Source organism: Pectinophora gossypiella, chromosome 18, assembly GCF_024362695.1.
Source record: "Pectinophora gossypiella chromosome 18, ilPecGoss1.1, whole genome shotgun sequence".
Taxonomy (NCBI): Eukaryota; Metazoa; Arthropoda; class Insecta; order Lepidoptera; family Gelechiidae; genus Pectinophora; species Pectinophora gossypiella.
In genome coordinates this window covers 8258701-8271458 of record NC_065421.1, presented here as the reverse complement: position 1 = coordinate 8271458, position 12758 = coordinate 8258701, and the positions used below count along the sequence as shown (strand labels likewise).

Genomic DNA, 12758 nt, shown 5'->3' with positions numbered 1-12758 from the left:
GTTGTCTCCATTCCCGTAGCGAGGAGTGAGTGATTGACGGGCTTGTGATCACTCTTCTTATCACGTCGCATCTTGTAGCACTTGCTCTTGATGTGACCTTGTTTCCCGCAGTAGTGACACACAATCTTCTTCACGACTTCGCTCGTACTGGATGAATAATTCTTCTTGTTTGTATAAAAAGCAGCATTCCCCGTGTTGTCAGATTTTCTTTTTCTAGATTCCTCTTGCAGTAACCGTGAGCGAACAATCTCACTGCTTAAATCACTATTGGTCATGCAGGCAGTTTCCAAGTTAGAAACTAAAGCATCAAATTCTTCAGGCAAACCACTTAGAAGAAGTTCGGCAATTTCTTTGTCCTCGATGACTTTACCAATGTCAGCTAACTGGCAAACCAAATTCATTACAGATTCTATATAGCGAGACATTGAACCGAACTGACAGTATTCAATTCTGTGTAGCTGACGCAATAGCAAAACACGCCTATACAGACCTTTGTCCTGAAATATTTTCTCGAGGTTAGTCCATGCCTCCTTAGCTGTATTAGCATCACGAACGTGTTGATGACATGAGGACATAACACTCAATCCGATGCGGGCCAAAGCACGACCGTCGCGCGTGGTGTCGGTATCCGTTCCTTCTACAGTTTTCCATAGGCCCTCCAAAGTTAGCAAAAGCTTCATCTGATATTTCCACACATGGTAATTTTCCACGCCGCGCAGTTTCTCAATATTTTGTCCTGCAAAGGCGACTGGAACATTCGACAACGTGTTACCATTATCTTCATTGTTTGACATTTTGACATAAGCGTGCTCAGTTCACACGAGGCATGTAAAAACAGGACGACGGGAGCACGGCGACCAGCAGGGAAGGCGCGCCGACAAGCTCACCGACAAAATGCACTCCGATGAACAGCCACCGCTGAAACCTGCACACAAAGGTTAGGGCATAAACCAATCTAGGTATGCTGGGCCCATAACCTGTGGCGAGGTAAATCGTGGACCGGCGATTGGTTTGATGAAATAAAAACACAAATATGCTGATGAAGCTGATCTGCGTGTAATAAACGTTTTTGGCACTTGAGATTACAATATTGCTTGTACGATATATCACGATATAATTACGTAAATAAAATAGGCGTAAGAGTCGACTAGTTGGTACGGACATTGAACAAAGAAGAAGGAATGACAGTTGAGAGCAAAGACAATATGTCTACATAAAAAGTAATGTTATTAATCTATGGTCTTATAAGGGTGATGCATACACGGTCAATTTCCAACAGGGTGTGTGTATACTGACACCTCTGCTTACTCCTTTGGAGATACAAGCGTCATGCTAGGTTATGTCGCTTTTCATTTGTATTTTCTTGTTTTTAATAACTAAACTTTATTTACACCATAAACAAAACAGTTACAGAACAAAAATATAAAACAAAACAAAACTAAAACAAATAAACAAAACCATAAATAAAATAAATTATGTACAATTAACACTTAATCTTCTATGCTGTTCTGGGAGCAAATAAAAAACATAGAACACGTTCAGCTGCTTGTCTTCCCGGGCATGTCGTAAAAACCGACAGAGGGATTGCGTCCTCTAACATGATGGACTAATGTTATGGGCGATAGGCTGATCCCTTATCACCATAAGGTTCATCATATCCATCTTAGGACTTCGTATCAACAGTGGCTGCAAGTTGTCTTTGATTGCTTGTGGCTCCGCCCACCCCATTTGGGATTGCGGGCGTGAGTTTATATATGTATGTATGTATGTAACACTTAAACTAAACCTTAATTAAAAAGCCCGCCTCCGCTTCTTGTTATTTGTAAATCTTTTTTAATATTTTTACATTTCTTGTAGAATTTATTTATTCCAGAACAGGATAGATTGCACGTGTCTTAGAGTAAATAAGCTAATTATTTTATTTTATTATTTTTATGGCAGTGATTAGGGGTCATTGAAGGGTCAACTCAAACTTAGGTAATAATTATAATGGACATGACATTGGCAAAGACCAAGATCAGGTTGTTCAGGTAAAATGCGTACCGATGCGTTCCTCTTGGTATATGTCACAGTCTTCAATATACTTTATTGCATTGCTAATTCTACCGACCTGGCGGGCTACCAGCTAAAACGAAGCCGAAGCAAATCGAACATCGATTTGATTCTGTAGTACTTACCGCGTAAGCAGCCAAGATGGCGATCCCCGATTCGTGACGTCACACGAAGTTCGGCAAGCCGATTGAGCGAATGATTTCAGTACTTTTGACACTAAATCGGTACCGGCTAAGAAATCGAAGTTCAGCGTCTGGAGCGGCGATTCCCACTGGAAGTGTCAGTTGAAGCCCGACACTTTTCAGTAACCGTGATCAATTTTAATTTCTTATTTTCACTGTTTTTCAACAATATTAGGAGCTATTTACATTGGGCGACAAATTTTAGGAACATCTCAATCAATATCAAATTGATATCGGCGTGATTTTCGTGTATAAATACCAAAATGCAGTGTCATGGAGATAGTCGTATTGTGGGCGATCAGGGGCCTGTTGAATAAACATTATATTTTTGCAAGCAGTTGAAAATGCGATTTTAACTGATGTATTTGTCAGTTAAAATTTACCTACGTATGATTATGATGATGATCACGATCATTACTTCAGAAAAGAAATGGAAACAGAATAATTAAATTACGTGTCAGGGGGTGTATAAAGGCCACACTGAAGCAATTCATCAAAAAAGTAATATTGACATTTGTGCATACAAATGTAAGTGCGCAATATCAACAAATGACAAATGATAGCAATATTGCTTTCTTTTTTGAATTATTTCAATTTGGCCGTTTTATACAGTTCAAATCCCTATCCATCCATAGGGAAGGCCCGTGCCCCAGCAGTGGGGACGTTAATGGGCTGGTGATGATGATACAGTTCAAATAAGTTGGTCTAAATAATTCTTTCTTTTAAAATGTAGGAAAGATAAAAGGGAGGGAGGGAGGGGATTTTACCTAAATAAACTTTTTTATTATTATTATTATTTTAGGTTTTTGAAAATTCAACCTCAAAGGGACTTTAAAATCGGCTATGTGGTATCTATTGCGAGTATTTGCGAGTTTGTACAATATACCTACTAAGTATTCTAGTATAAAGAATATCTCATAATCATAACTACCAGTATGTGTAAGAAACCGAAGCTTATAAATTATTCAGAATGATTGATCTTAATTTATTCCAACGGATTTCGCAGCGTTTTTATTAGGCGGAAATCCGAAAGTACTTACATAGAATAATACTAATTGACGTTTTGCCAGTAGATTAACTGATCGTAAGGCCGTTGTAAGAGACCAAGGTAGTCTATAAATATACTACACGATCGATGGTTCTCAAGTTTTTAGTATCCCATAATGATAACTAAGTACCACCACCTATGACGTTGGTCTAACAGAAAGCTCGGTGAGGTGCGGGTCCTTTTTTTTTTTTTTTTGGTTACGAAGGGGAAATCCTCATGGATACCTCGCCACCCGGGGGAGCGACGAGGTTATGTCGGACTCTTACCGACTAAAACCCTTCCGATGGCCCTCTGCTGCGCATGTCGGGAAGCTCCGGGATCTCTAACGAACGCACCGGTGGTGCTTCCCTCGCGCCTGCTATAAAAAGCACGTCCCGGGGTAGGTCCCCACCCCTACGCCATCCCAGTTTTACGGCAATGCGAGGCCATGTCACATTGCCGTCCCTCCCGGAGACCGTATGAAGAGCGGCTCGGGCCCCCGCCCTTACCACTCACGGTCTCCAGTGTCCCCTTTCAGTCGCCTTTTACGACAGGCAGGGGGTACCGTAGCCCTATTCTTGCGCCCGGAACTACAGGGCGGGAGGTGCGGGTCCTTAGTTTATCTTGCGATGGATGTACCTCTGTCTAAGTCGTGAGCTTATGTTATAACTAAGTAGGTACAATATATACCAATCTACATCAGCTGTTTTTTATATTCTGTTCAATTATCTATAAAGATTCTGGCCTTTCAGCCTACCCATCTAATAATAACGCGGCACTCCCTTAGATTAGATAATTATGACATTCCGATAAATCTCCTTCTATCTATTATGCCCATTATCATCCACTATTACCCATCTACCACGCGCTTTCAGACCAGACGTAAAAGATAATAGACCTAATCTGTGACCAGACAGTGTAGCATTCTCCATGCTACTTTTTTAGGGAAAAATAAGGCAGTGGATTCCTCTTGTCTTCCGCTCCGCAGGACTCTGTCTGGCGCAAGTGGATTGGCGCCCAGAGTAGTCTATTACAAAGCCATACTAGGACTCCTGTCCTCTGCCTCTGAATAGTACTGACAGTTACTGCTGCCCTCTGTCAGGTTCCAGGTTACAGTCCTAGTGACTTACCCCTTCCGTCCTGCATAGCCGTACCGATGGCTCCCATCTCCGCCTCTGCAACCGTTGACGTCTTCACCCGTATGGTATTATTAATACTACCTTTAACCAACAGCTTAGATTCGTCCGTTGATTTTACGACACATTATTATGTAACAGATGTTAAATAAATAATTAGTTGCATAAATAACAAGTTTGTATCCTAATATATGTAAAAAAATGGCATATTTTAGTTTTAGATGTGTCAAGTTCGTTGACACCGTGATAGTTTGGTGTTAGGTAGTGTTACTACACTACCTGTCGGTCACAAGACCTACTTGACAGAACAGCCGGTGATTGTCATGATTCTAAGTACCCATAAAAAATCATACAAAATTTTAACCCCTTTCATACAAATTTTAAACCCCTTTCTGACCTGTTGGAGGTTGAAATTTGGCAAAATTCTGTCTTAATGACCACCTACATTCTGAAAGGAACCCCTATACGAAATTAGAGAATTCTAGCACTTGTAGCTTCTGAGATTTCGAGATGAGTAAGTCAGTCAGCTATAACAGAGTATAGAATAGAATAGAAATAGTTTATTATAAATGGACGCCACACACAAAAAAACGACAATAACATCATTTAAAATTTTCACAAAACAATTACAAAAAAGAAAAACGGATGTTCGTCGAAATATACAATATTTCACTTTTATATATGTAAGTACTTACATAAATTTTATATTTTCCAGTCTTACCCAACGTGCGTGATCGGCGCAGGCTACTCCGGCCTGGGCGCGGCTCGGTACCTCAAAGAGTACGGCGTAGACTTCAAGGTCCTCGAGGCGACCAGGCACGTGGGCGGCACCTGGCGGTTCGACCCTCACGTCGGCTCTGATGAAGATGGCCTGCCGCTGTTCACCAGCATGTATAAGAACCTGAGGTGAGGATAACTATTATACAGCGTGTTAGTCACATCGTACCGAATACTGAGGGGGATGATTCAGACTATGATTCTGAGTTAATATCAAGTGAAATTTTCCGTCGCTCGAGGAGCTCGGTGGCGCAGCGGTTAACGCGCTCGGTCTGCGATTGTTGAAGTAAAGCAACTTTCGCAAAAAAAGTTTTCATCTCGAGCTCCTCCGTGCTTCGGAAGGCACGTTAAGCCGTTGGTCCCAGCTGCATTAGCAGTCGTTAATAACCATCAATCCGCACTGGGCCCGCGTGATGGTTTAAGGCCCGATCTCCCTACCGATCCATGGGGAAGGCCCGTGCCCCAGCAGTGGGGACGTTAATGGGCTGATGATGATGATGATGAAATTTTCCGTCATACCATCAAAGTTTCCGTTACGGTGTCACTAACACCCCGTACACACACACATAAATATATAAACTCACGCCTTTAATTCCTATTGGGATGGGTACAGCTCAGAAGTTGAACTGAAACTTGCAGCCTTTAGTTACGATATCACTAACAGCCTATCTACTTGTATGGCTGCTTGTATGTACTTGTACATGATGTAAATAACAAGTACTGAGGGGGATGATTCAGACTATGAGTCTGAGTTAATATCAAGTGGATTTTCCAGACGAAAAATTCATGAATTTTTTGTTTCTTTTTTTAAAATTATTTTCCGTTACATACTTTTGCGACGGAAAATTCCACTTGATATCAACTCAGAATCATGGTCTGAAACATCCCTCAAAGTTTTCGTTACGATGTCACTAACACTCTGTATATATTTACATAAGCAAAACAATGTATTTGAATAGTCCAGAATAACTTTCAAGTGAAATTCCTTAAGCATTTCTAAGTACAATAATCTTAGAACATTATAAGCTATACTAAGCAGCTAAGCGCACTTAGAAAGGTGGAAGTGAACTTTTACAGAGATCAAGATTACTATGATTGGCATAACCAAGTTATTCAACTTAAACTCGTTAAGGAAAACTTACCTTACTAAGCTTTAAAATTTACCACTTAGTACTTAAGTAAGTACCATTATTTTATCATTATTATAATCTTCCACTAGCTACCCACCCCGGCTTCGGTCGGGGGCAATGCTGAGGAAAAAATGAAATTATTTACGACATCACATTAAAAACCTAAAAAAAACAGTATTTCTCCACTATTTGATGGATGTTATTATACATATAAACCTTCCCCTTGAATCACTCTATCTATTAAAAAAATCGCATCAAAATCCGTTGCTTAGTTTTAAAGATTTAAGCGTTCATAGGGATATGGGGACGGAAAAAACGACTTTGTTTTATACTATGTAGTGATATAACATGTAACAACATAAATATTACGAAATAAATGAATATGAATATGGAATCTGTTGATGGGGGCGACGTTTTGATTCATCATCCTTTAATTTTAAATGAGTGTGATTTGATGTCATGTGCATTTTAATACATACATACCTAGCAAATTCATTGTAATACGCCATCAGTGACATCATACCATCATACTTTACCAGGTCCGTGAGTGATTCAATCGATGATGATTCAATGTGATACCTCCTTTCATGGCTAGATACTAATCCAATCTGAACTTGGCTTCTCATGCCTTACATTGTAGCAGCCACGCCACCCACTAGTTGCGTCTAGCGTTATGTTATTTTATTTCTAAAATACGTTGGCAGCAAATGTTTGGTGATAGGCACTAAGCGGCATTAGGTGGGCAGCAAAAACAATAGCGCCGTCAAAATACGAGTGACCGGCGATTCTGATGGACACCTTTGTTTATCTGTGTTTTTATATTGTAATCCTGCCGTTTTTGGATAAATCCGCTTACAGACCAACACGAGATAGATCCGTACCTTCGACCTTAAAGCAATACACGTGCCTTAATACTGAACTATAATATTTTAGTTTGCATCCGCCATCTTTGTATATATGTTTCTGCACATTCTCCTCACCTTATGGTTGTCTGGAAGAAATTGCTTTAAGGCCGCCATTTGCCATGTCCATAGTTAAGTGTCTTTTAATTTGGTGCAATCTTCATCGTCTATCGTGTGGGCTGTGAGGTGAACGACCAACCTTAGCAACCCTGGTGTTAGGGTTACCTATTATTGAGCCGCCAAAGGGCCCTGACAGGCTCATGTAACGATTACGTACTTACATCAGTAGGTAGTAACTGGGACTAGCTTAACGTGCCTTTCGCAGCACGGATCATGTTACTTTCGGACAAGCGGGTGATCAGCCTGTGATGTCATAACCAAACTTTGAACTATCAAGGGTTCTTACGACGACTCCTAGTATTGCAGTTCATCGTTTCCTCGTGGCCTTTTCTAGGATATTTCATTAGCAACCAGATCATCTACACGACTACATGACAGGCATACATAAACATAACTATCGAAGAGAAATCACGTATTTGCGTTTACATGTACATAGTACCTACTCAGTTATATAATTGGTTTTGGATACAACCAGTCGGTTACGAAATAATGTAAAGCCGGAGATTATTAACGGGTTTATTATTATAGTTCGTCTAATGACAAGTTGACGATCGACCTGGATAAAACAAGTTGTTGATGATGAAAACAAAACGTGATACTCAATATCACAATTTAAAACGGCAAGGTGAGGAAACCCACATTCGAGAGAAATGCGTTTCGGAGGCATGTGACATGACATAAGCTGGTTTTCCCTTCGCGGGTTGGAAGGTCGGACAGGCAGTCGCTTCTAAAAAAACTGGAACTGTCAAATCTCCAGGTCAGGTTAGAGACTCTGGCATGATGGGGTAAGGTTAGGCTGGTAGGCTACGATGATGATGTTGTTCGGTAAATCAGAAATTGGGAGTCCCTATCCGCAGTCACTCCAAACTTTATTATCCTCCTTTTTCATAAAAAATAATGTTGTATCATTACTCTCTGTTCATCCGTTTTTTAACCCCTTGGGGGTTGAATTTCCCAAAAACCCGTCTGTAGTGAGCATCGAAGTCCTAAAAGTAACCCCCACGCAATTTGAGATTCCTAGCATTTGTAATTTCTGAGATTTTTCGATTAATCAGTGAGTGGTATGTGTGTTGTGTTATATCACGTGTGGGTACGTTAAGCCGATGGTCCCGGCTCTCAGTGGAGTAGCTTGGTGGAGTATGCTCCGTGCCCCCTCCGTTTGATTGAGGGGAGGCCTGTGCCCAGCGTGCCCCAGTGGGACGTGTATAGGCTGTTTATGTTATGTTAACTGCCTATGTTTCTGAAGTAACGCACGTGTATGTTTCAGGACAAACACCCCCCGGCAGACGATGGAATATTCCGGGTTCCCGTTCCCAGAGGACACGCCCTCCTACCCCACCTCCACCTGCTTCTACCGGTACCTGAAGAACTTCACCAAAGAGTTTGACTTCGAGAAACATATCCAGGTTAGTGATCATTTTCGGGCGTGCGATGCTTCCTGGCCGGACCACTATTCAGTACACAACTTCTAATACCGCTGGTCGTGTGTTTCTAAGGTGACAACTGTGGGAAGGACCAAAACTAATAGGGTAAACATTATTTTCTGAGCAATGTTGCTAAGAATCATTGAGATAACACCTTTTCAGCACCTTTAAACATAACATAACATCTAAAACCCATTAGCTCAGGACTATATTCCAAATTAGAGGTATAACTCTGTTAGTGATTTATTAGCCTTAGTTTGAGAACGTCAAATGTTTGTACCTACCTTACTTAACCTACTTTACTTAATTCTTGATTTTTATGATTGTAAAAGGGTACTTAAATAACTTAGCCACTATTAGGTGGAGACTTGTAATTAGCCTTTAGTTATTGTCTGGATATTATTTTAGAAAATGTATAATAGTATGTCCGCAAGTCTTCCTCAAAATAAATAAATAAAGAAAATAACTCTAAAGCATATTTTTTAAATTGCCATAAGATAGGTATGATAAACATACTACTCACCGCAATTAATGGGGTGGACAGAGAGTACAAGGAAGAACAATGTGACAAAGAAAAGCAGTTAGAGTCCTTACTATTAAAGAGTGATCGGCACGTTACTGGTTATGAAATCAATGCTTGAACTCACCAACCCTGGTGTCAGGGTTACTATTGAACTGCGCCTCTAACAAGGCTCACGCTAAGACTACATACATAAATATAAATAGTAGCCATAATTTGGCGGCCTTATTGCTCTAAAGCATTTTTTCCAGGCAACAACTACCAGGAATCAACCGTAAATAAACTAAACTAGCTGCATACATTTGAAGAACCCAGTTCGATGACCAATAAAGTCACTTTAGTTAGGTAGTAGGTACGGTCACGGAGTACTAATATTCGTATGTATGCACTTTGAAACCATGTCACATTACCTGTTTTGACAAATTAAACCGTAAGTCTCATTAAATGTCAATTATGATAGTACGACAGGGTTCTGATATTGCTGATGACTGTACCTACTAATTGCATTCACGTGTCAAATATCAGGTTACTTACTACAGTTGTTTACTCATTCGAAAGCTATTAAGGAAGTCGGTCAGAAGACAATAATTAAATAAGATTTGACGTAACTTACTTAAGACGTAAGTACGTACCTACCTACATATTGGTTAACGGTTTGATCGGATTTGAATAAAAAGTAGGTACCTAACTACTTACTTTCTATGTTTGCTTGCATAGTGATGTTTGTTAATGAAAATCAAAAATTTGTTTATTATCTGAAATAATACAATAATCAAGGAAGATAAAAAAGGATGGGAACATTATAAATATGACCAAATGGACCCAGGTTCCCAAACTAGGCGGAGCCTGTATCTCGGGAAAGCATAAAAAATGGGGTACGTGTAAGATTAATTTGTGAAATTGCATAATTTATCTATACACTATGTATGTATGTATCGCTAATTATAGTAATGCTATTTGAAGTACAGACATAGAATAAGGAATAATACGGCAACTCTTCGCTCCCCACCAGCGTCTGAGCTAGGTTTACTTCACCCCCCCTCGAACACAGTTTAGATTTAAATCGTATGGCGTGAGACGTCACGCACCCAGATGCGCCTATACGATAAACTCAAGTGTGGTCTGTGTAAAACGAGGTTGTTTGTATGAAGTGTCCGGAGTTTGCTATAGATACTAAGATATACAAAAACTTGTGATAAACACAATAGATAATTGCCACAAAACCACAATAATATGTCGCTTTAGGTTATTACATCCAGGATTAAGGTTGTAGTCGCTTTTATATGTAAGTACTTATAAAAAATCTTATCTTTTTTCTTTTCTTTTTTTTATTAATAATAGAACTCAGAAGTAATAATCGTCCTTTTTAATTCGCCGCACTCGGGTAATGGCAAATTCAATAAACAAAAATCCAGTTATCGTGATCAACTCGTTAAATTAGAAATTACAAAGTTCGTAAGGCAAATTATGTTGATTACAAGATTTACAAGTAAACTTGTATGTTATTTTGATTATTATAATTCTTCTTCTATCGTGTATCAGGTTTACTATTGAGCCGCTAAAGGCCCCTGTAACGACTAATACGTACGTACATACATCAGTAAGTAAGTATTAACCGGGACCGACGGCTTAACGCGTCTTCCGTATCACGGATCGTCTTACTTTCGGACAATCAGGTGATCAGCCTGTAATGTCCTTTCCAAACTAGGGATCACAAAGTGATTTTGTGAGCGATAGAAGACACCGATGATAGAGTTTAGTAAAACATTTTTAATTTACTCAGACAAAAACTAGCTTTGTATACTCTTAATCTTATAAGAGCCATGTCAGGGGATTTTGATAGCTCAATAATAACCCTGATACCAGGGCTGCTGAGGTTCGTCGTTCACCTAACAACCCATACGATAAAAGAATTAGACAAGATTAGCATGCGGTAACTTACATAGTTGCTCTTAATATTTGCACACTACGTATAACTTATCATTAAAGGAAATTAACAGCAACATACATACAGTTATGGTAGTTATGGTAAGACAGGATGCTAAATATTAGCCAGACCGCAAAATAGGCATTCAGGACGTACTTAAGTAATTTAATAGTAAATGATTACTCATTTAGTTTTAATTTCTTGTGATTGTTTGATGGGTAAGTTTTTTAATTGCACGAGTTATGAAGTTTGAGAGCCTACTCTTGTACATAAACAGATTCAAATAAAATATCTTTGGGAGCTTCGGCGGTCAGTCTTCTTTTTCTATCGTGTGGGTTGTGAGGTGGAGTACCAACCTCATCAACTCTTGTGTCAGGGTTACTATTGAGCCGCCAAAGGCCCCTGACATGGCTCATGTAATGACTACTTACTTACATCAGTAAGTAGTAACCGGTACCAACGGCTTAACGTGTCAGCCGAAGCACGGATCATCTTACTTTCGGACAACCTGGTGTTCAGCCAGTAATGTCCTAATCAAACTAGGGACTAGTAATTTTTGTGATACGTCCCTACCGGGAATCGAATCCGGGACCTCCGTATCGTGAGCCCAGCGCTCGACAACTGGACCACGGAGGTCGTTAGGCGGACAGTTTGACAATTGTTGTCCAAAGTTATTAACAAAGATTAAACTTGTCAATTTTACAAGAGATACAGTTGAAAACCGAAACTGTGAAAGTCACAAAATAGGTTAGCTGGGGACAATAATGTTAATCGTACTATTCCAATTTCAGTTCAGGAGCCTGGTGACGGATGTGAAGTGGGCGGGTGGCCACTGGAATGTGACGTACCACCGCACGGACACCAGGGTCAACCAGACGGAGCCTTGTGGCTTTCTTATCATTGCCAGCGGGGAGTACCGCAAACCTGTCATGCCCAAGTTCATTGGACAGGATACTTTCAGAGGTAAGTACCTTGTATAAGCACTGTTTTTGGGGTTATGTCACACACCGGACACTATATACAAAAATCTCTTCTTACCATGTGGAGCTTAACATGTAAGTGTGAACGGGACACAGTCCGTGCGCTCTCTCCCTTTATCCTTAGCGGCTTACATCCACGTCAGAAGTGCAATATAAATAAATTCAGTTAATCATTATTTAAACAACTTATGCAAAAGATCTCTCAGCTATAAGTTAACTAAGTATTTTAAAACATAATAACTTTAAGCGAACTCCACTCCCACAGACAAACCGAGGAATTGGTTTTTGTGGGGTTTTTATTGTACTTACCAATATTTTTTGTATTATTATGAAAAATAAACTTTTTACATACTTTTATGGCTAAAGTAATACCCAGAGGGAGTGAGTTCGGCGCCCGATACGAAATATTTCTTTTTTATTTCTTTTTTAGATACTAGACATTTTGACATTACAAAAGATACACTCTGCCCCCTAAACTAGGTTAATCTGTATCTTAGGAAGCAGTGTTCGCCCATGGTAATCATGTTGTAGGTAAGGTGCAAAATGTAACCAGAAAAACCAGGGTGTGTGTATGTGTGTGC

General features: G+C 39.8%; 1 protein-coding gene across 1 annotated transcript in view; it reads left to right on the top strand.

Annotated features, from left to right (window-relative positions):
* Positions 1–12758, top strand: part of LOC126375000 (senecionine N-oxygenase-like) — a 28437-nt gene that overhangs the window by 11596 nt on the left and 4083 nt on the right. The window contains exons 2-4 of the mRNA XM_050021825.1: positions 5113–5303; positions 8594–8732; positions 11989–12160. Of these exons, the coding sequence (XP_049877782.1) occupies positions 5113–5303; positions 8594–8732; positions 11989–12160 (502 nt within the window). The remainder of the gene's footprint in view (positions 1–5112; positions 5304–8593; positions 8733–11988; positions 12161–12758) is intronic.